The 21,443-nt window shown below is 38.5% G+C and overlaps 3 protein-coding genes across 3 annotated transcripts in view; 1 reads left to right on the top strand and 2 right to left on the bottom strand.

The window, feature by feature from the left end:
• Positions 1-5,056: 5,056 nt before the first annotated feature.
• On the top strand, positions 5,057-6,347 carry LOC117497206 (dispanin subfamily A member 2b-like). The gene is made up of 2 exons (XM_034149077.1): positions 5,057-5,371; positions 5,878-6,347. The coding sequence occupies exons 1-2, from the start codon at positions 5,159-5,161 to the stop codon at positions 6,055-6,057; spliced, it is 393 nt and encodes a 130-aa protein (XP_034004968.1). The 5' UTR covers positions 5,057-5,158; the 3' UTR covers positions 6,058-6,347.
• An 8,219-nt stretch (positions 6,348-14,566) lies between these two features.
• Positions 14,567-16,431, bottom strand: LOC117497211 (interferon-induced transmembrane protein 3-like). The gene is made up of 2 exons (XM_034149086.1): positions 15,385-16,431; positions 14,567-15,055 (listed from the first exon to the last, which is right to left on the bottom strand). Exons 1-2 carry the CDS (start codon positions 15,802-15,804, stop codon positions 14,909-14,911), a joined length of 567 nt encoding a protein of 188 aa, XP_034004977.1. The 5' UTR covers positions 15,805-16,431; the 3' UTR covers positions 14,567-14,908.
• Positions 16,432-16,526: 95 nt separating this feature from the next.
• The window catches only part of LOC117497223 (catalase-like), a 36,056-nt gene continuing 31,139 nt past the window's right edge, over positions 16,527-21,443 (bottom strand). Inside the window, exons 3-5 of the mRNA XM_034149104.1 lie at positions 19,886-19,993; positions 17,652-17,735; positions 16,527-17,439 (exon numbers count right to left, since the gene is read on the bottom strand). Of these exons, the coding sequence (XP_034004995.1) occupies positions 17,356-17,439; positions 17,652-17,735; positions 19,886-19,993 (276 nt within the window). The 3' untranslated portion in view covers positions 16,527-17,355. The remainder of the gene's footprint in view (positions 17,440-17,651; positions 17,736-19,885; positions 19,994-21,443) is intronic.

Below are 21,443 nucleotides of genomic sequence, written 5' to 3'. Positions count from 1 at the left end.
TTAAATGTGCAAAAACACATTTTATTTCAAATCTTGTGTCCAAAAACCGAAATAGGCCCCAGTTCCTTTTAATTGTCTTTTAAATCCCTGTAACTCTCCCTGTGTTGTGCCATCACCTACTCTATGTGAAAAGTTCCTTTCATTTTTTAATGATAAAGTCTTGGCCATCAGATCTTCACCTCCTCCTCTCACCTTAGACCCAGCAGTGTCTCCTGTGTGCTCAGCTGTCTTCGAGCAATTTGACCTGGTTTCACTGCCCGAGTTATCTGATGTGATTAAAAAATTGAAACCTTCACAATGCCCCTTAGACAGTATTCCTCCGAGACTACTGAAAGACGTTTTTACTACAATTGGGTCATATATTTTAACTTTGATAAATATCTCTCTCACCTCAGGCTGCGTTCCAACCTTTTTTAAACACGCTGTAGTGCAGCCTCTTATCAAAAAACAGAACCTTGATCATTCTGTTCTCTCCAACTTTAGACCTATTTCTAAGCTGCCCTTCCTGTCTAAAGTCCTAGAGAAAGTGGTGTTAGCGCAACTGCAGTCACACCTTGTTTTAAACTGCATATCAGAAAAGTTTCAGTCTGGTTTTAAATCACGCCACAGTACAGAAACTGCTCTCCTAAGAGTTTTGAATGATCTTCTTTTAACTGCTGATTCTGGGAATTCTGCTGTGCTTGTGCTTTTAGATTTGTCTGCTGCTTTTGACACCATTGACCACCAAATTCTTTTATCACGCCTTGAACTGTGTGTTGGAATTAAAGGTAATGTCCTAAAATGGTTTCAATCCTATCTGTCAGAAAGGACCTTTTCTGTGCATCTTGGCCAGTATTCTTCAGCTGCAGCCCCACTAGCATATGGGGTCCCTCAAGGTTCTATCCTCGGCCCCATTTTGTTCAGTCTGTATTTACTACCTCTGGGGTCAATTTTTAAAAACCATAACATTTCTTACCATTGCTTTGCAGATGATCTGCAGGTATACCTGCCTATAAAAGCAAATAAGGAATCTAGGATTGCCTTGCCTCTGAAAGACATAAAATCATGGATGGAAATCAACTTCTTGACTCTCAACGAAAACAAGACAGAGATTATAATATTTGGACAGTCTGAACTCCTGGATGGCTTTAATAGTGTACTCGGCCCCTTAGCCTCCTACAGCCGTCCCTCTGTCAGAAATCTTGGAGTCATCTTTGACAACTGTTTTAAATTCGACAAACAAATAAGCTCAGTTGTCAAGACAAGCTTCTTCCAGCTGCGGCTTCTGGGGAAGGTAAAGGCCTATCTTCCTAGTAAGGAATTTGAACAGCTAATCCACCTATTTATAACGTCTCGTTTAGACTATTGTAACTCCCTGTATATTGGTGTTGATAAGTGTTTGATCCGTCGCCTGCAGCTGGTCCAAAATGCAGCTGCACGCCTTCTTACTGGGAAGAGACGTTATGACCACATCACACCCGTTTTGGCAGACCTTCATTGGCTTCCTGTCAGTTACAGGATCCAGTTCAAGTACTTACTTGTTGTTTTTAAATCATTGCATGGACTGGCACCACATTACCTGTCTGAGTTGTTGCACCGCCATGCTCCAGCTAGAGCATTGTGATCAGCTCAGCAAAATATGTTGGTGGTTCCTCGGTGCAGGAAAAAAACCTGAGGTGACAGGGCTTTCAGTGTTGCAGCTCCCAGACTGTGGAACAGCCTCCCAGTACATATCCGGACTGCTGAGTCTATTGAACTTTTTAAATCTCAGCTAAAAACTCAACTCTTTGCACTGGCTTTTAATACTTTACATTTTTACATTTGTATGTGTTTTTTTAAAATATTTTTCTAGTTATTGTGCTTTTTATCATGTTTTTAATTATTGTTTTATTATTGTACTCCCATTGTGTTATTTAATATGTATTGCCTGTACTGTACAGTACTTTGGTCAACTGAAGGTTGTTTTAAATGTGCTATATAAATAAATAAAGATTGAGATTGATTGAGATTATCTTATTCTAGTAGAGATTAGAGGACAGGTCTAATGTTGTGAACAAAATTATCAAGTCAAAGTTATTTTATTTATTTTATCTTATGTACCCCATTTAATTTAATAATTATTCTTGAATTACTAATAACTCTAAAGAAGGCAACAATTTACAATGTGGATAAGGTGAATACTTATCCAAAGTGTGTGTGTGTGTGTGTGTGTGTGTGTGTGTGTGTGTGTGTGTGTGTGTGTGTGTGTGTGTGCGTGCGTGCGTGCGTGCGTGCGTGTGTGCGTGCGTGCGTGCGTGCGTGCGTGCGTGCGTGAACAGCATAAGGTGTCTGCACAAGGTTAAAACATGTGGGACAGCAGTGAGAATGTGAGTTGCCTGTTATGAGAAACAATGAGTTGCTTAGACTGAACTCGAAGGAAGCTCAACTGGAGAATTAAAAAAAATCCAAACAAATGTACATTAATTAAATACATTTGACTCTGGCTTCAATACTTTCTTTATGGTATTTAAATTGGGCTCAAGTAGAACCTTTACATGAATTTGGCTTGCAACACAAAGTGATACTGATCTCTGTCTGTTATGATTTGGAAGTCTCATGATTTAAAGTCCAGGGCTGTAACATTCTTAAATAATTGCTCAATTCATTTAACACATTTATTATGCACACAATAAAAACTTCAACAAATATATTGATCCTGGCTTAACCAGGGCCCCTAAATCTTTTGTTCATAAGCTTGGTTTCTGAAAACGTGTCAGTAGTTTAACAACTATTTGAATTTTAGTAGATGTCTATGGAGACCAAATTGGTTGATACGAGAAATCATTTGAAGCAGTTTAATAAAGAATGTTAAACTATATTTAAAACTATAATTGAACTTCAACAATATCATCTTCTTTTCTTCTTACACCTACAGCGCACACCCTGAACAGTGTGCTTCTTGTTTACATTTTCTCTACACACTCAGATGCAGGACAAAAAACGCTATTTATTTTCATTTTGCAGCACATTATACTACACAGTAAATTTCTCTGAGTAAAATTGACTCAAATTAAAGAAAATCTTACTCTAAAAATATAACATTTGGTCCCAACCTATATAGAGTAAAATGTACTCTTTGTTCAGAGTTGTATTTTTAGAGTTCATTTTACTCTATTATGTGCTTAGATTTGACTCTGCTTAATGGTTATTTACTCTATGTAGTGTATATTTAAAACAACTCTACTGCCATTTTACTCATAATAGAAGGTAATTTTACTCCCAATCGAACGTAATTTCACTCCAACTAGAAGGTAATTTTACTCAGAATAGAATAAATGAACCATAATGATCTTTACAATAAAAAAGGTCAATAAACCAAAGTGCTTAAGGAACATGAGTGGGCGTGTGTGAAGCTGACCATTGAGCGGCCCGACCAAGCAAGGAGGCAGAGAGTTCAAATACAACCCGGTGTGGGCATTTATTCCTCTTTGTGGTACAGGATACACAGCCTCAATATGACTGTCTCACGTGAACACAGTCACCAGTCACCAGTCACCAGTCACCAGTCACCAGTCACCAGTCACCAGTCACCAGTCACCAGTCACCAGTCACCAGTCACCAGTCACCAGTCACCAGTCACCAGTCACCAGTCACCAGTCACCAGTCACCAGTCACCAGTCACCAGTCACCAGTCACCAGTCACCAGTCACCAGTCACCAGTCACCAGTCACCAGTCACCAGTCACCAGTCACCAGTCACCAGTCACCAGTCACCAGTCACCAGTCACCAGTCACCAGTCACCAGTCACCAGTCACCAGTCACCAGTCACCAGTCACCAGTCACCAGTCACCAGGACCTCACACACACACACTAACAGGAAAACAGAACCTAAATACACACAGGACTAATCAAACCAACAAGACACAGGTGAGGAGGGAGGAGAAAACACAGGGCACCAGGTGAACGCAATCACCAGCAACAGACAAGACGGGAGGGGGAACACTTTTCAAACTAAAACAGGAAACAGAGACAGACAAACTAAAACATAGACAGATTGTGACAAATATATGCATAAATGACATATAATCACATGCTTCCTGTGCAATGTTTTAGCGTGGAACAAATGAATATACTTCGCCAATAATGAAGCTATATAATCCGTAACGGAGACCGAGATCTATGGCCCCAGAGATCACCTCCGTTACAGCGTGGTCATGGTTTAACTCCAATAGAATTGACTCTGCATTTTTGATCGCACTCTAGAAGCTATGAGTAATAAATACACTCCAAAATGATTAAATATCACTATTTCAGAGCAAAATAGTAATTACTCTGGAAAAAATACTCACCAATATTTCCTGTGTACCAGAATTTTGCTTTACATCTTTATATTATTAATTTGTCTTAAGTCATTTACTTTTGGTGAGTTAACTAAAGCTTAGTTTATTTAACACTGGCTGTGGACAGATTCATTATTAGTTGTTACAAAACATGCACAAGACGGCGGTTAGACGAACCAATATAGACCCCGATACAAACAATCAGACACTAAAACATGAACTCATAATAAACACCAGTGCGTCAGAAAAGCTCATCCAGCTCAATTTAGTTCGAATTAAGAGGTTCCAGAGGGGGTAGGGAATTATCTCCAGTGGGGCACCTTGACTCGCGCTTCCACCCTTGTATAGAAGTATAGATCGGTGCCTGATGACCGTCCAAGAGCGATAACTATCTTATCCCCTTGCGACAACCCCTACTCTATTCTAGTGGCGCTATGCTATGATCAGGAGCGCATACTTTTTTTCTCTACCCTTTCTCTCTAACAACAAACACAGTTAATTGTAGTCACTACGGACCAGCCTAGACACTTGCTATCGAGTTCATTACAACGATGAAACACAGTCTTGCTCCACCCTTGCATGCCACTGCCCACCTGTGATCAATTTATGCAAATATACTAAAATACTTGAAACCTCTTCAAGACCTTAAAAGAAAGCAAACAGGTTCCCTGTGCAGCAACAGCCAATCCCAGTGTGTTACGTATGCTTTTATCTCATTGGATTATGCTGGAATAGAAATCCTGTGCATGTGTGCCAACCCCAAGAAAGTTCCAAAAGGAAAGCCACACTGACAGAGACAGTTGAGTCGTTGCACAACTTTCCTGCTGACCGCACCTCAAACTGAATTTGATCCGACAGCCATGAATTCTGCAGGTTTCCCACCTGAGACTGTCCCATTGCAGGGGAAATACGAAGGGTTTCATGGACAGCCTGGAGGATCTGCAGGGGTTCAATACACCACTGTGAGCGTCCCCCCTGAGCCCCCCAGGGACCACATCATCTGGTCCCTCTGCTGCCTTTTCTACTCAAACCCCTTCTGCCTGGGACTGGCGGCTCTCATCTTCTCCATCAAGGTGAGTTTCATTCATGGGAAATATTCTGCATGGCAAAGAATAGTAAACAAAGAGTTTAACATTATCTTGCCATCACAACTGACAGCTTTAATAAAGGAGAGATTACAAAGGTGTATTGCAAGTTTTTGCAGACAAAAAAGAAACATCCCTCACTTAGTCCATGATAAGAATCATTCAGAGGACAGGCAGCTGGGGGACAAGGAATCGTAATCTCAAAGATTATAGATATTTTTTCTCAAAACGTACAATTGAATTTGAATAAGGAAAAATAAATAATTTAAATAAGAACACAACAGACACTTTAAATGTGTTTCAAACTATCTATAAGTGACATTTTTGACACACAAAAAATATAAATTATGCAAAGATCCCATTGGAAGCATGAACATATAGCAACACATGAATCTAAAGCATTTGATTGAGCTGATGTTCGACATTTAAGGTTCTTTGAGGTTAAGTAAAGCTAAGAATCCAATTTCAAATTAATGTGCTTTTGGTCCTTTCAGGCCAGAGACCGGAAGGTGGTTGGAGATATGGAAGGAGCCCGGCGCTACGGCTCCACCGCCCGCTGCCTCAACATCTTGGCCTCAGCCCTGGTTTCCATCATGGTCCTTATTATGTTCATCACTGCATGTGTACTGGCCTCCCAAATATACGAGCTCTTAAATTCCCGTTATAGAGGTTAAGTTTCAAGGGCATGAGAGTTTTTCTGCAGCTGTGGCTTGGTGATATTTTCTCTGCTTTACGCTTATGGCTCCAGATTTAACCTATTTACTCATATCATCAAGCAAAACATTGGACTCCTGCATGTTTCCTTCATGACAATTTGTAGTGAGGTTTGGCATTCAGTCTTGGCCTTCCCTGGCATTCCCTGACAAGTCAAGACTTGTCAGACTTGTCAGGGAGTGTTTGTTAATAAATTCCCTGTCGAGGAGAGTTTCATTTGTCAATAAATGTATCACTTTCATAACCCTGAGACGTGCTTCGCAAAACAGTTTGTCATTACACACTTATGTGATTTTTCACTCTTACACAAATTATAGTGTTTTGAAATGTGCACTGTGCTAATCTGTAACCAACAGGGATTTCAAGATCAAGTACTTCACCCAGGAAAGAAACGGGAACAGGGTGTTGGCTACTATTTCCTTTTTCTGACACTTAGTCTTCAAAGGACATTTGTATTCTCAATCAGGCTTTACCATGTTAAATTAAAAAAACGACATACTATTACTGGCACAAGTAACTTTGTACAGAAAATATGTATTTGCAGGGCTGCAAACTCTCACACAATGACTGTGAGACTCATCTATTTAAAGTAATTTCCTGTATATTACTTTACAGGGTAAGTAAGCTCAAATGATGATGTACCACTTCAGTTTTCAACTCAGATTGATTTTTCACATAGGTTTGCTGACATTTTTAATGTATTGGTATTCAGGAAGACCCTGACTATTACAATGCACAATTTAAAAGACAGTTTAAATAACATTATAATATTGTCATAAAAAAGAAAATGTCACAGCAGTAGAAGTTGGATTTATTTTCTGTCGGATATGACTGCGGCTACAGTGGAAGTGCTTTGAAAGAAGGACAAATACATCAAAAACAGCAGCAAAATATGTTTTGGTACAGGTAACCAGGGCCGTCCCTCCCTACAGGCAGATCACGCAGACTGCGTGGGGCCTCACCTTATGGAGGGGGCCTCATCTTGCGGAGGGAGCCTCAACTGAGCTGCACCTATGCGCGCATGCAGCGCAAAGGCTCCACTAGCACCCCCCCCGTCGACGCTAGCGAAACAGAGGGCCCCATCATATAACTTTGCGTGGGCCTCAAGTTGGCCAGGGACGGCCCTGCAGGTAACTAACATTTAATTCTTAAAATGATATGCACAAGTGAACGAACACAAGGAAGCATTCTGAGACTCTGAGATGTACAGTAAAACAGGAGTGAATCAATCCCACAATCACCTCTTTGGAGTAAAAACGTATTTCCAATGGTTCTGATTCAAATAGAGCAGCAACACAATATAACATAACTCTTAATGCCAATGGGAAACTAGCCTCCAGCTTATTGGCCGGCATCTAGTAACTCTTACAAAAGAGGAACTTTGGCAAAAGACGCTTTAATTTAAGTATGACAAACATCAGTGGTTGTATTTAATACAACCACTGCTGCAACCTTTGCTGAGAGAGAGAGCATGATATCGCTCCAGGTCACATGGGATCATTGAGGTCCAATCAGAACCTGCCTCCACCAGAGTCAGCGCAACTTCATCTTTCCATCAGAACTGGCAGGTGGATTTACACATTTTCAAGTTTTTTCATGTGGTGAAGTTAGCTTAACGAAAATATATTAGCTTCGTTATGAGGAATTCAATAACAATTTATTAGCTTTACACAACATTAAAAAAAAGATAAATATTGAATTGCTTCACAATCTTGGTGTTTCCTAAACTTTCAACTGTTGAACTCAACCCACTCTCTTCAGTCTGCGTACATATGACACGACTTTACACATTGGAAATGCGTGCAATAGATACGAAGAGGTCCGATTTTGCGTGCATATGATACGCCAACCATTCCCATTGAGTTCTGAGTCCGAGTTTTGCGTGCATATGATACGCCACGTTTCGTGCCTGCATCACGTCTTTTTGTCCGGTCCAACACTCTCACTCCATAAACGTCCAGGAGTGACGCTTGGTCAGGGTCCCGAGGCGTGCAGTTGGGACGCTCCTAGGCTCCTTCAGCTTCATAAACAGACGCAAATAGCTTTCAACTGATTGCAATGTATTCCCATCTGCGGCGGGATTTGACGCTCATGGAAGCACGGCATTCGTTTGTGTCGGCGGCTGTTAAAGGCAATGTGAGCGTCCATTCCCATTGGATAACGGAGAATTGTACACCCGGAAATAAGTATTCCCCTTACTGTCGATTGATTTGACAGTGATATCTCCACTATTCATCAACTCAAAAACACCAGATTATCCTCGTTAATTAAACGACATTGATAGGTTTTAGTGTACAATGCTTTTGTCACGTTTTCCCCTTCAATTCTGAGAAACAAGTAGTTTTGATGGTCACACATGCAGAGCACACAGCACACACAGTGACATTTGTATCTACAGATAAATATTAAGCCTGACAAAGTACTTAACGTCTAATATATTGCTTTCCTGCAATGTTAACTATGTTTAAGCACTTATTTTAACTGATATTATACATATGTATTATACTCCTATAAGATGTATGTAGATAGCATAAGAAATGTGCAGAATATGACAATGGAGGTACACACATATTGATAGATGTCTTGTAATGCACTGTTGAGGAACCTGCGACCCAAGTTTTTAATTCATTGCATAACTACACCGTAGTTGTGCATAATATGATATGTCAATAAACCTTAGAAAATCTTGAAATCTTGAAAGGGATGTGCAAAATAGTCATTATCAATCAATAACGACGAGTAAAGAATATACTTTATAGGGATCCTATTAATATCTAATAATACAATTATAAAATGCAATAACGTGCTTTAACCAGTAGGTGTCCCTTTCTATCAGCTGTGCACCGTTATGGCGTAAATACACCCTATCTACCAATTGGATCAAATATAAAAGTCAGCCGAATTAGTGTTGATACTGCAAGGAGACGTATTGTGTGAAAAGCAATGTAAGATGTTGTTTAATTGCTTATATATTTAAGATCCACGTCAAGTTTTCAGTTTTGGCGACAGTTCCTCTTTGTCTAGAAGTGTTCTCATCAGGGCTCTATAAATAGAGTTAACTACGGCAGATATGTAATATTTAATGCAGCCGAAACGTGTATTACAATGCCGTTATGTGATGACTTTCAAAGAGAAAAGCAAGCACACTCGGAATAATGTATTATTTAATTTTTTTTAAATGTTTTCGGATTTCACATCGCATAAACACCAAATCCCAGCGTGCATAGCGGAATATCAGTATGAGAAAAACGGCATCATCTGTCCTTTGACCCTCACATCATACAAGGAAAAACTTCCAGAGAAAAACCCACAGTTAATATACACACATTCCTTCACATTTACATTTTAATTTACATTAAAGTATTTCGTGAGGCCTTCTAACATGTTTTTAAATATAACTACGGTTGTAGTTGAAGAGTTTGTAAATTAACATGAACCGAAGCTGTTGCCTGTTGCAATATACAGTCTATGGTTGCTACAGAGGATTGTGGGTAATGTAATGTCTTCGGCCATCCACAACTCATAGAAAACTACTTGTTTCTCAGAATTGAAGGGGAAAACGTGACAAAAGCATTGTACACACACTAAAACCTATCAATGTCGTTTAATTAACAAGGATAATCTGGTGTTTTTGAGTTGATGAATAGTGGAGATATCACTGTCAAATCAATCGACAGTAAGGGGAATACTTACTTCCGGGTGTACAATTCTCCGTTATCCAATGGGAATGGATGCTCACATTGCCTTTAACAGCCTCCGACACAAACGAATGCCGTGCTTCCATGAGCGTCAAATCTCGCCGCAGATGGGAATACATTGCAATCAGTTGAAAGCTATTTGCGTCTGTTTATGAAGCTGAAGGAGCCTAGGAGCGTCCCAACTGCACGCCTCGGGACCCTGACCAAGCGTCACTCCTGGACGTTTATGGAATGAGAGTGTGTTGGTTTTGCACATCCTCCTATTAATATCTTTGTACATCCGGCACTAAACTGTTTTATTCTAGATACCATTTACAGTATCTTCTAGCTATTTTCTATTCTATATTTCTATCGTTGACCTTCTACTTTCCTCCTATTTTGTATATACTCTTAATATTTAAATGTTTTCATAAAATATAACACATTCAAAAGTGCTTTAAAAAAATGAAAGACATTAAGAAAAAGGCATTTTAAACAGTCATTAAAAAGCAACACAATCTACCTGCATTGCAATTACTCTAAACGTGTAATAACGTGCTTTAACCAGTAGGTGGTTTGGGTTAAAAAGCTGTCAAGTTTACAGTGTTACCAAAATAAAATATACTGCTGTTTCTGGTTTAGTTTACGACGGATATATTTAGTTATTGTTTTGATATTTGTAACACAAAAGCGATGGAAAAAACCCACAGCAACACAGAAAAGATGGTCTTAACATGACCCAGCGGTCTAAAAACAATAATATCAAAACAAATTATTACTACTAACTTTATTGTGAAATTAAAACAGAACGGTAAAAGAATAGTTTCCGGTCTATTCTGATGCCCGACAGATGTGTAATATTTAATGCAGCCGAACCATTTATTACAATGCATTCATGTGATGACTTTCAAAGAGTAAAGCAAGCACTGCTGAATAAAGTATGATTTTATCTTTTACGAAACGTTTTTTTTCATGGTTGGAGGTCAACCAATCACAGAGCTTGAGAACTAATCACGGGGTTTGTCAAACAAAGCACATGCTGTAGTCCTAAATGATAGCTGAGGATTCTGGGTAGTGTAGTGTCTTCTGCCATCCTAAACTCCGAAAAAATATTTGTTTCTCCGAATCGAAGGGGAAAAATACAAAAGCATTGCACACAATTTAAACCAATCAATGTTGTGTAATTAACAAGGATAATCTGGTGTTTTTTATTTGATGAGTAGTGCAGATATCACTGTCAAATCAATCGACAGTAAGGAGAATAGTTACTTCCGGGTGTACAATTATCCGTTATCCAATGGGAATGGACACTCACATTGCCTTTAAGGGCCGCCGACATGGACCGATGCGGTGCTTCCCTGAGCGTCAAATACCGCCGCCGATGGGAATACATTGCAATCAGTTGAAAGCTCTTTGCGTCCATTTATGAAGCTGGAGGAGCCTCGGCGCGTCCCAACTGCACGCCACGGGACCCTGACCAAGCGTCGCTCCTGGACGTTTAGGGAGTGAGAGTGTGTTGGTTCCTATGCGCATCTTGTTAGAGATCATGGATGTTGTTCCTGAAATGTTCTGATGCCATTTCCAAGTTTAGGGGTCACTGCCCCGAATGCTCCTACACTCTAAAAACAAATGCTTTGGCTCAACAAAGAAAATCAATGCAACAGTTTGCATCAATGTTTATTGAGTTATGACAACTTTTAATGAAATTGTGTTAAACCAACAAACTTATTTGAGTTAGAGGAGAAGGCTTTTCCTCTACAATCAGAGGTGTTTTCAATTAACACTTACTTAATAATTGGTAGCATAAACACACGTTTTTTACTCCAAAAATGTAGTTGTTCCAACTAGTTTTACCACATTATTTAAAAGGAATTTTAAGTTATATATAATTTATTACAATCATTGTGAACACAAGTTTTTAAGTTGACAACCATTTATAAATTCATTTGCTCCAAATATATTGTATTCAATATTTATTTTTTTAGCTTTTTCATGTTTTTGGCTTTAAAGAAAGAAATTAATTAATTCCACAACAAAAATGTTAGGCAATTCACTTTTTTATTTTGAACTGCAGTTGATTATTTCAACACATGATATTTCAATCAGGAGAGACTTCATTTTGTTTGAACATTTATTGACACATGTCTTATGATAAATGTTAAGTCTTTGGCGATTAGACCCCGATCCTGAAATCGTATATCTAAAGGGGGAAATGCAGCCGTGAGCATATAGGGAACCCCCCCAGGGTCTATCACTGGTGATGATGCTGAAGATCTGGATTTGATGAGGAGATGGGATGAAGAGGAGGTGTGATGAGGTCTTTGGATTAGCTCTCCTGGCACTGGATATGATGAAAGGAGGTGGATGGGGAGGAGGCGGGCGGCAGCATGAAAACCTGAAATCACAGCTGACTGCAGGAGAGAGGAGAACCATTTTAAAGTTTGGCTGCAGCACAGTGATTGGCTGCTGGAGAATGAGGTGAAATGTAATAGGTTAAAGAGAATGCCTGTGTTGACGAGCTGATTATATGCAGCTGCGGAGTGAATGTATAAACACCCAGTCTTCCTGAAAGAACTTGCGCTGAGCTTCATTTAAATCTTGAGAAAAAAAAGATAAATAACACAAATTTAAATTGCCCCACAAATAATAAATAAACACATTAGCCATATTACCATGGGAAATGGGGACACAGCAAATAAATGCTGCCATCACATCGAAGTTAGAGGCCTTTGCATATTTAAAACCAGTGCCAGATATGTAAAATCTGTAACGTTTTTGTAAAACTACAGTAACAAACTCTCAATGGCCACCAATCTGCAGATCACACACATCAATTTTACAAAAGATGTAACAAAGATGTTTACACTGCCGACAGTCATTATTTTAAACAGTATGAAAAAATGTAACGCAGAATGCTTGCTCATTCATTTGTTTCCCTCGACCACGATGGTTGCCACCGTATGGTCAGATTGGGGTGGACCGGTCACTGATGATGGCGATATTCATGTCCTTTTGAAGCACATTAAATAATAGGTTAGCGCATAAGAGATAATGAATTAGGTAATTGCATACTTTTTAAACTGTCACTCTTAGCGAATTCAGAGCCATTATTACCAGCTGCTAAAGCAACGCTGGGATTGTTTTCACCTATTGAGTCTGCATGTGTGTGTCATCATCGCAATGTGGTCCTGAAGACACACAGAGGTGGTTTTGAGTACTTACCTGCCTAGTGTTTAAATGCATGTGGACAGATTTTGTCAATCACAACCGTGCAAGTTTTAGTGTACCTTCTCATCTTTTTAGCAGGTTCCATACAATATTTCAACTGGTAAAGTGCAGAGCAGAAGCCACTTTTCAAATTTTACACAATCAAATTTTTCCCATGCCATTGCTGTCAACACTTATCCATGCTGAACGTTGCTAAGATATTATTGATTGGGGTGTGGCCAAAAGTGCAATATGCTTCAAAATGTAACTGACAGAGAGCAGTGCTTTTGTCACTGTGCCCATGGATTTAATTTTATTTCAATATTTTTAATTACGTTGCTAAACTCCTTGAAAAGGTCCTCTTCCTTTTCTCCAAGGTACACGACAAGGCAGCGGATGGCTAGTTCTCTGCGTACTTCAATTGTATTGTGCTATTTTTGAAAAAGGAAAAAAAGAGAAATGACCTAAATTAATATATTCTGAATGGGTGACTGCCAACAACTTGCATTTCAATGACAACTCTAAATAACGATCCTACCTCAAGAAGCATGTCCTTGATCTGCTTCACCAAGCATTTTTTTAAATAAAAAGTTATATCACAATAGTAACCAAAGTATTTTTACACTCACAGTAGCCTCTACTACTTTGTACCCTCTCACAGAACTATTCACAGTTCAAAGGCTGGTAATTTTGGTCAAACAGCAATTTGCCTATACAGTGCAACTACAAGGCTATCTACTATATTTGAATGACAACAGATGACACTCACCTTAAAAATGTCCTTTGTATAGTATTTCTATTTGTATTAACTGTCGGAACTTGTCCAGGCATGTTACTGTAAGTGGGAGTGGACTTGAAATCCTTAACTCAAGGTGTAGAACAATTAAGTTATCAAGCCAATTGCATTACTTACTACAACTATAATTTTGTTTTAAGTCAATTAACGCATACATCCGAGTTTAAATTACACACAATATTAAGTTGATGTAATTACCAACATTATTACGTCAACACAACTTATAAATTAATGTTTGCAACTTAAAATGTTTATCTAAATCAATTAATTCAAATTTGTATCTTGCAACCATGCATTTAATTAAGTGGTGGTAAAAGGTCCCCTGAATGACTTTTTAGACTGTATACATGCAAGGGTGTGCAATAAACATATACCATCAGTTGGAGAGTATGACCATTTGAGCCGGGGACGCTACAGTCAGCATCTACCTGACAGCATTACATTGACCACTGAAGGAAATTAAATATATGAGAGTTTAAAACGGAGTACATTTGTGAAGTGTTACAATATCATTAGAGCTCACTTACCCTTTAATGTAATGTATTACATGTCTTTAAATGGTTGAGTCTGATGGTCAATGTGTTAGAGTTGGCAGCCCTGCAAAAACATATTTTCTGTACGAAGTTATTCTGAGCACTTCATGCAGTGTTAATACAATGCATGGAGTGCTTAGAATAAGAGTGTTTCAGCTGAGTTAGCAGGACAGTTAAAGTAGTAACAGTTATAGACAATAACATTTCAATAGTACACCAAAAATAGTAGAATATGGAAATAGTACCATACACTCAGTTCCCTTTTCTTCTTTGGGTGGGGTTCTTTATTTTGAAAACACCATCTGTTACAGTTTAGCACAAAATGAAACTGTTGCCGACAGGGAAATAGAATTTATTAGGTAACTCTTGCAAGAATTACTACACATTGTCATTATGGAAACATACAGGAGTTCCATTTAAGACTTTTGTAACAAAAATAAAAACGTTTTGCTTGAAGATATAAGTAAAACGTTTAAAACAGTAGCCATAACCGCAAAGCAGATAAAGAGAATTATCACCAAGTCACAGCTTCAGAAAACACTCTGCCCTTTCAAATTCAACCTCCATACAGAGGTACAGTGTCTCGAGGATAGTTTATCTAATAATTGACAAAAATGATGGTGGGAATAAAGCAAATAAGGAACAGGATGGGACCCAGGACTGTGGCCAAGATGTTGAGGCGGCGGGCGGTGGAGCCGTAGCGTCGGGCTCCTTCCATATCTCCAACCACCTTCCGGTCTCTGGCCTGAAAGGACCAAAAACACATACATTTTAAGTGGATTCATAGATTTTCTAAAACTTAAATGCAATTTTTTATCTCTTTATCTCTTTCCCCATAAGAAATGTTCTGTGTCTGATTCCATCTTTTGAAGTGTCCGTAGTCCTTTTATAGTTTCTTTTTTTACAACTTTTTAGTGTTTCTTTTTTTAAATAATACGTTCTAACCCTACATCTTAAGTATTCAAGATTAACAATTCTGGTTCTGCAACTGCCTGCCAATAACAAACACATTTTGTTTGCATTATTCTTTAATTAATAGGCCATAAAATAATATTACCCATGTATGAAACTCACCTTGATGGAGTAGATGAAGGCCGCCAGTCCGAGGCCGAAGGGGTGTAGAAAGCAGCAGAGGGACCAGATGATGTGGTCCCTGGGGGGCTCAGGGGGGACGCTCACAGATGTGTACTGAACCACTGTAGATACTCCAGGGTGTCCCTGAACCACTGTAGATACTCCAGGGTGTCCCTGAACCACTGGGTATCTCCCCTGCAATGGGATATTCTCAGGTGGGTAACCTGCAGGATACATGGCTGTCAGCTCAACTACAGTTTGAGGTGCGACTAGCAGACAAGCTGAGCAACTCACAGTGTCACGGTGGTCAGTGTGGGTTTTTCTTTTTAAGCTGGGTGCTTTACGTAGCGCGGCCCGAAAACCAATGAGACAAACGCATAGGCAACCTACTTGGGTTGGCTGTTGCTGCACAAGGAACATACGATTTGCTTTCTTAAAAATAAGGTCTGAAGAGTCTTGATGCACACTTTTGTTCCTCAAGGCAATTAGCAAAGGAAAAAGAGTTGCTGCCAAAAGAAAAATACACGATAATGTAATAAGCAATTTACAATACAGCTTGGTAATAAAATGGTATTGGCTTTGTTCTCGCCCCACTCGTTCTTCATTCCTTGCAGGTTGTGAGCAGTATCTTAGCTGTTCCTAGGACTGTGCTCATCTGGATAGAGATCATGGATGTTGTTCCTGAGATTTTCTGATGCCATTTCCAAGTTTAGGGGTCACTGCCCCGAGTGCTCCGATCACCACTGGAACCTCTGTTGCCTTCACCTTCCACATATTCTCTAGCTCCTCTCTGAGCCCTTGGTATTACCCAAGCTTCTCATGATACTACGTCCTGATGTTGCCATCACTTCAGATTGCTATGTCTATCACAACTGCTGCTTAAACACTGAGGTGGGGTCAGACAACACAAACATATTTTTCTGGAAAGTAGTTTCAAAACCCACAAGCCTTTCTACGGTCTTGGCAGGAAACCCACTCAATCAGTTTTGCTATATCACTTAATAAAACACACTGAAATGATACGTTTTAAGTCAATTAGCTCAATTAAAATGTAAATGTATCTTTGAATACTGTTTTAAAAGATCCATGAAGACAAACCTGCTTTAGAAAGACGGCGAGAACAGAAGAAATGGAGACAAATAGAAGCTGCTGAAAGGCTTTGATTACAATTGAATTAAATATGACAAGCACTAATTACACATCTCATTTGAAAGAGTTTAAGAACTCTAACAATAATATAAAAACAGTTTACATTCAGAAGAACATTTGAAAGTAAATACAAAACTAGCAGATGACATGTACAAACCTTGAATATTGATGCACTGTTTGAGATCTGTGTGCTCTCTTCTCAGGATAAAGGGATTTAAAGTTCAACTGAAAGGTGAATCTGCAATAATCAGACTCCAAACTTCATATTTCGTAATATGCTGTTAAACCACAACAGTGGGAATTTTTGGACAGTGTTTAATTGTAATACCATTTATATCAGAACTTATAGATTTAATGTCAATGAACATCTTAACAATGGTATTAAAGTATAGTCTCTGTCTACAGAAGAATAAGTGTTGAACTACAACATCAAGCAGAGCATTTCATAACTGGTTCTCGTGATTTAAGGTTAAAATAATCTGTATTTGGTAGTCATCAACACACAAAAGGCACTAAAGATTTAGCAGTAATGGATATAAATTCCTCATCTTGATACTTGCTCCTCATAAATTGCATATAATGAGTAGGGCAGATGACCATAAGCAAGCAAGCTTTATAGTTAGACTGACAAAGGGTTTCCAGAGCCATTTGTACTAAATAAAATATAGCTTTTCATGATTACTGAGGGAAAACTAACCATAAGAGAAAAACATTTTGAATACATCTGATTACTTTATATTGAAGTTTAAGATTATAGTTGGAGGATTACAACATAGTAGTACACACACAACCTGAGGATTTATAGCAAACAATCATATCTCATCATGCCCTCTGTGGACATTTACAGTAAGGCTTCACATCAATGGCCGAGGCTCCTGGGCGGCTGTAAACGTGCACTTCTGTGTTCTGAAAAACACAAAAGTGGAGAAGAGAGAGAAAGAGGATATTATTTAAATGAACATACAGTAAGATACATGGCATATTCAAGCTTAACTGGTGGCATTATGAAATATGTAATAAAGAGAAATCACAAATTAACATTTCATCCAATCTAAACATCTATACATGGATGGACTGTTACTCAACACTGGATTAGACCTCACAGCGAGAGTGTTTACCTTCTTGTTCTTGGCGTTGTACTTGTTGAGAAGGCTCTGAACGCGGTTGCCATAGTCTGCATGAACAGCCTTCAAGTTCTCCACCTGCATGAAGAACCACAGTGAGACTTTAGGCTTTGAAAACAGGTTTTCTAAACTGAAACCAAACCATTATCTGCCAAAGTCAGGGCCATTTGTTTCTTCTCATGAGAACACGAAACTCTTGTCCTCTGTAGTATTCTTGCTTTGTCACGTTCTTCTGTGCACCATTCAGGATTTATCAAGTCGATGTGTAGGTGTGGTACAAAGAGAACGAAATACCGTGTCCCACCGTCCCAAAGATAAAAATATACAGTATAAAAAAAATATATACATGACACAACAATAAATATATAAAAATAGCAGTCACGTAGACAAAATGGATGAACATATGAGAATGAATGAATCTATGACAAGTCAACAATTCCATCACAATTTCATCATAGTTGGTGGGTTTTTTACAATTGTGTTGTGAAGGGAGTGTTAAAGTAAAAACTACAAAAAAATACATCTTAAAAAATCTTATTATTTATTGTTGTAGAGAAATACTTTGAGAGAGAATTGAACCACGTTGGTTTCAAACTTTTTTTCAACATCCAACTTCATAGTTTGTAATAGGAAAAATAAATTGGTCAAATGTGGTAGATTGTTTTTGCAAAGTGGAACGAGGAAGCATGAACACCGTGCACAGAGGGTGATTTACCCACTTCCACACAAGCCACAGGGTTCCAGTCACTGTGGTGAGCTGACAGTTTGAGAGCGTAGGGGCAGCTTGAGAGAAAGTACTGAATAATGAACTCTTTAAATGTTACTGTATTAGTTTATATGGGTTTGGTAGTTCTCTGCATGCTGCTATGGTGAACCAAAACAAAACATCTGGTTGCTTTGCTTCTGTTGTCATATTTGCATTGTTGTATTTATTTTAAATCATAATTATGTAGATGAAATACTGATTCAGTGCTAGGGTTGGGCATACAGAAACAGTTCGTAGTTTGATTCAAAAGATCGCTAGAGAATTTTATTTAGATTTCTGGTTCCTTAACAAATGTGCCGTGCACCATAGTACGCAGTTTGTTTTTTGGCCTCCTTTCTGTACTTCACACAGCAGCACACCCTTATTGGACTGCACTGAATGTTGTTATTTATTTAATTTTTTGTTTAAACTCATATTGACTTCCATTTCATAATTGAAGTAAACAAGCCTGCTGTGTATCTCTCACTGCGGCATGCTGTTTTGCAACCCTGAGACGGTCAGACAGGCAGAGCGAAGACAGTAGCGTTTCCAGAGAAACACAAACTATAACTTTCGTTTTGACTTTTGCATGCACTGGCTGAGGGTGCAGTATTAACTGGCAAAATGTGATGAAACCTGTTTTCCGGCAGTTTTCAGTGTAACAGTAGAGGAGACCAGTGGCAGTTGCCACACCATGAATTGCATAAATCAGAACTAACATGTGAATGAAACAAAATTAACAAATGATTATTGAATCATATATTTTAATAGAATCAACCAAAAAAAGACGGTATTAAATGTATTTACATGATCCAAAAGCCTTATCAAGTGAATTGTGTGTATGATGTGTCCCTCACCAACCCTATTCAGTGGATTGACCGGATTAAAGACCCAATGGGAAACTGAAGTCACTGTGAACATCACTCTATATAAATCTGCTTTACAATCTTAACAGCCAGACTCTTTAGGTTCTCAGCATAAAGTAGGTCACTGTTTCCAAAGTAAGTAATTGAAGATTTATTCAGTAACTCTGCACCACCTTACCCTAAAAGCTTTAAAAACCTGTCCTTTTGTGTTGCCTTCTAATGTATTTATTTTACATCAGAATTATCTCTATAGGATTTAATAAAAGGAGCATATACAGACTTAGTTTGTTTTCATGTGTGTGTGTAAGACACATTGAAAGTGCTTTGTGTGAGGAACCTTGCAACATAAATACGCCTGCCTACACCCACAAAGCTACACGGTTCAGAGCACAGGCTCCGGGGAACATTTGGTGTTTTAAAACGCTACATCCTGTGGTTTCATCATGGAACAACTGGCATTGTTTTCTTTTCTTTTGGGTAACTAATATAAATGCTTCGATTAAAAGTTAACTGATTTCACTACTGGATACTTTTTAAAAAATCTTCACATGGTCATTCAATCAAAAATCCACGTGTAAATCATAACAGAGTGAAACACTGTGTGTAGTAAAGTGTACCAGGCGCTTTTGGATGAAGAGCTGTGCTCCCTTCAGGGCCCCGGCCATGTTCTGGCAAAGTCTCTGCAGCTCCTCTTCGCTCAGCACCTGCGTGTAGAAGGTGCGAACCTGCAAAGAGAGTAGATAAAATCCTTGAAAACCTGATCATAAGGGTTCAATTAGATTACATACATTATAGTCATCTAAATTGGGCTTTATTTTTGTCACAGCAGCATGTAAACAGGCATTACACTAATTAAAAATGTATTATATTGAAAAATAACCGAAAATAAACCAAAAAATAGACCACTGTAAATATGTACATATCAACTGTAGAAAATATATATATATCAATAGAGTATATCAAGAAAACACAATATAAAATGTACAAAATAACTTAAACCTCTGTGGTAGTCCAAGCTACTTCACATTATCAAATAAAGTGTGATTGATTCAGATTTTTATACAGACTTGCATTTGAAAAAGATTTTGTAAACTGGGATCCTATTTCCACAAACTAGTGCAGGGTAAGGGTAAAACCCGGGCCATGTTGATTTTCTATTTCACTTGCGCCACCATTGTAACCACTGGCCCAGAAGCATTTGTCAAAAATTGACCCCAATAATAAAGACAATTAACACATCATACAACCAGCACAGCCCCTAGTAGTAAATTATTTACAAATTAGATAACAATTCCATGAGTTCTTCCTCATTTTCCTGCTCGGCATATTCTCAATTTTTTCCTGTAAGCCTGCATCTATATAGTTTATAGTCTCCAGCAAACACAGCGGGGGTTTCTTTTGCTGCCTCTTCACACACAACTTGTGTGAGGCGCTCTTATCATGAGGGTTAAACCCTGCGGAGCGAATACTACAGAATAACTAACTACTATACATGTATATAAAGCAATGGTTGGCGGGTGGCAAAACTAGGTGTGATACTAGAAGGCATTGACGGAAGAGCTAAGAAATATCTCCTACAAATACAATTAAGTGGTTAAAGCCTGACCCCCCAACATTCAATGTTGGACTGAGAATGTCCAATCTATCAGATGGAGCAAACAACTTATGCTCTAAGGATCCAGACAGACATATTTCGCAAAAGGTGGAGCCACGCCACAACTGTGCTGATCCAGCAAGCACACACACACACAACTACACACAACTAAAACACACACATGGATGACCACCTGCCCCCCCCTTTGCTGTTTTACTTTATTATTATTATTTGTATGTATTTATCTATATGTCTATTTTATTATTATTATTTGTATTGATCTCTTTTTTTCTTTTTCTTATGTTGGCTAGTATAAAAATGTGAACATGTATGTTTAATGAAACTGAATCTGAAATAAAAACTAAGTTAAATAAATAAATAAATAATTATTATTATATTGTGGTTATTGTTAAATGTAATTAAATACCCCACTGATGGGTAGGACGGTGACATTTCAGACTATTATTGTTTGTATAATGCACTTACGGCTTGCCTGTCATTGTCAGGAGGTAGAAATATAATTGCTACGTAATTGACTATTGTTTGTTTTCTCTGCCTCAATGGAAAGATGTTTTTTTTGG

The sequence above is a fragment of the Trematomus bernacchii genome, unplaced genomic scaffold (assembly GCF_902827165.1).
Source record: "Trematomus bernacchii unplaced genomic scaffold, fTreBer1.1, whole genome shotgun sequence".
Classification (NCBI taxonomy): domain Eukaryota; kingdom Metazoa; phylum Chordata; class Actinopteri; order Perciformes; family Nototheniidae; genus Trematomus; species Trematomus bernacchii.
Note: the sequence above shows the minus strand (reverse complement) of the source record. Positions and strands in the feature narration are given on the sequence as shown.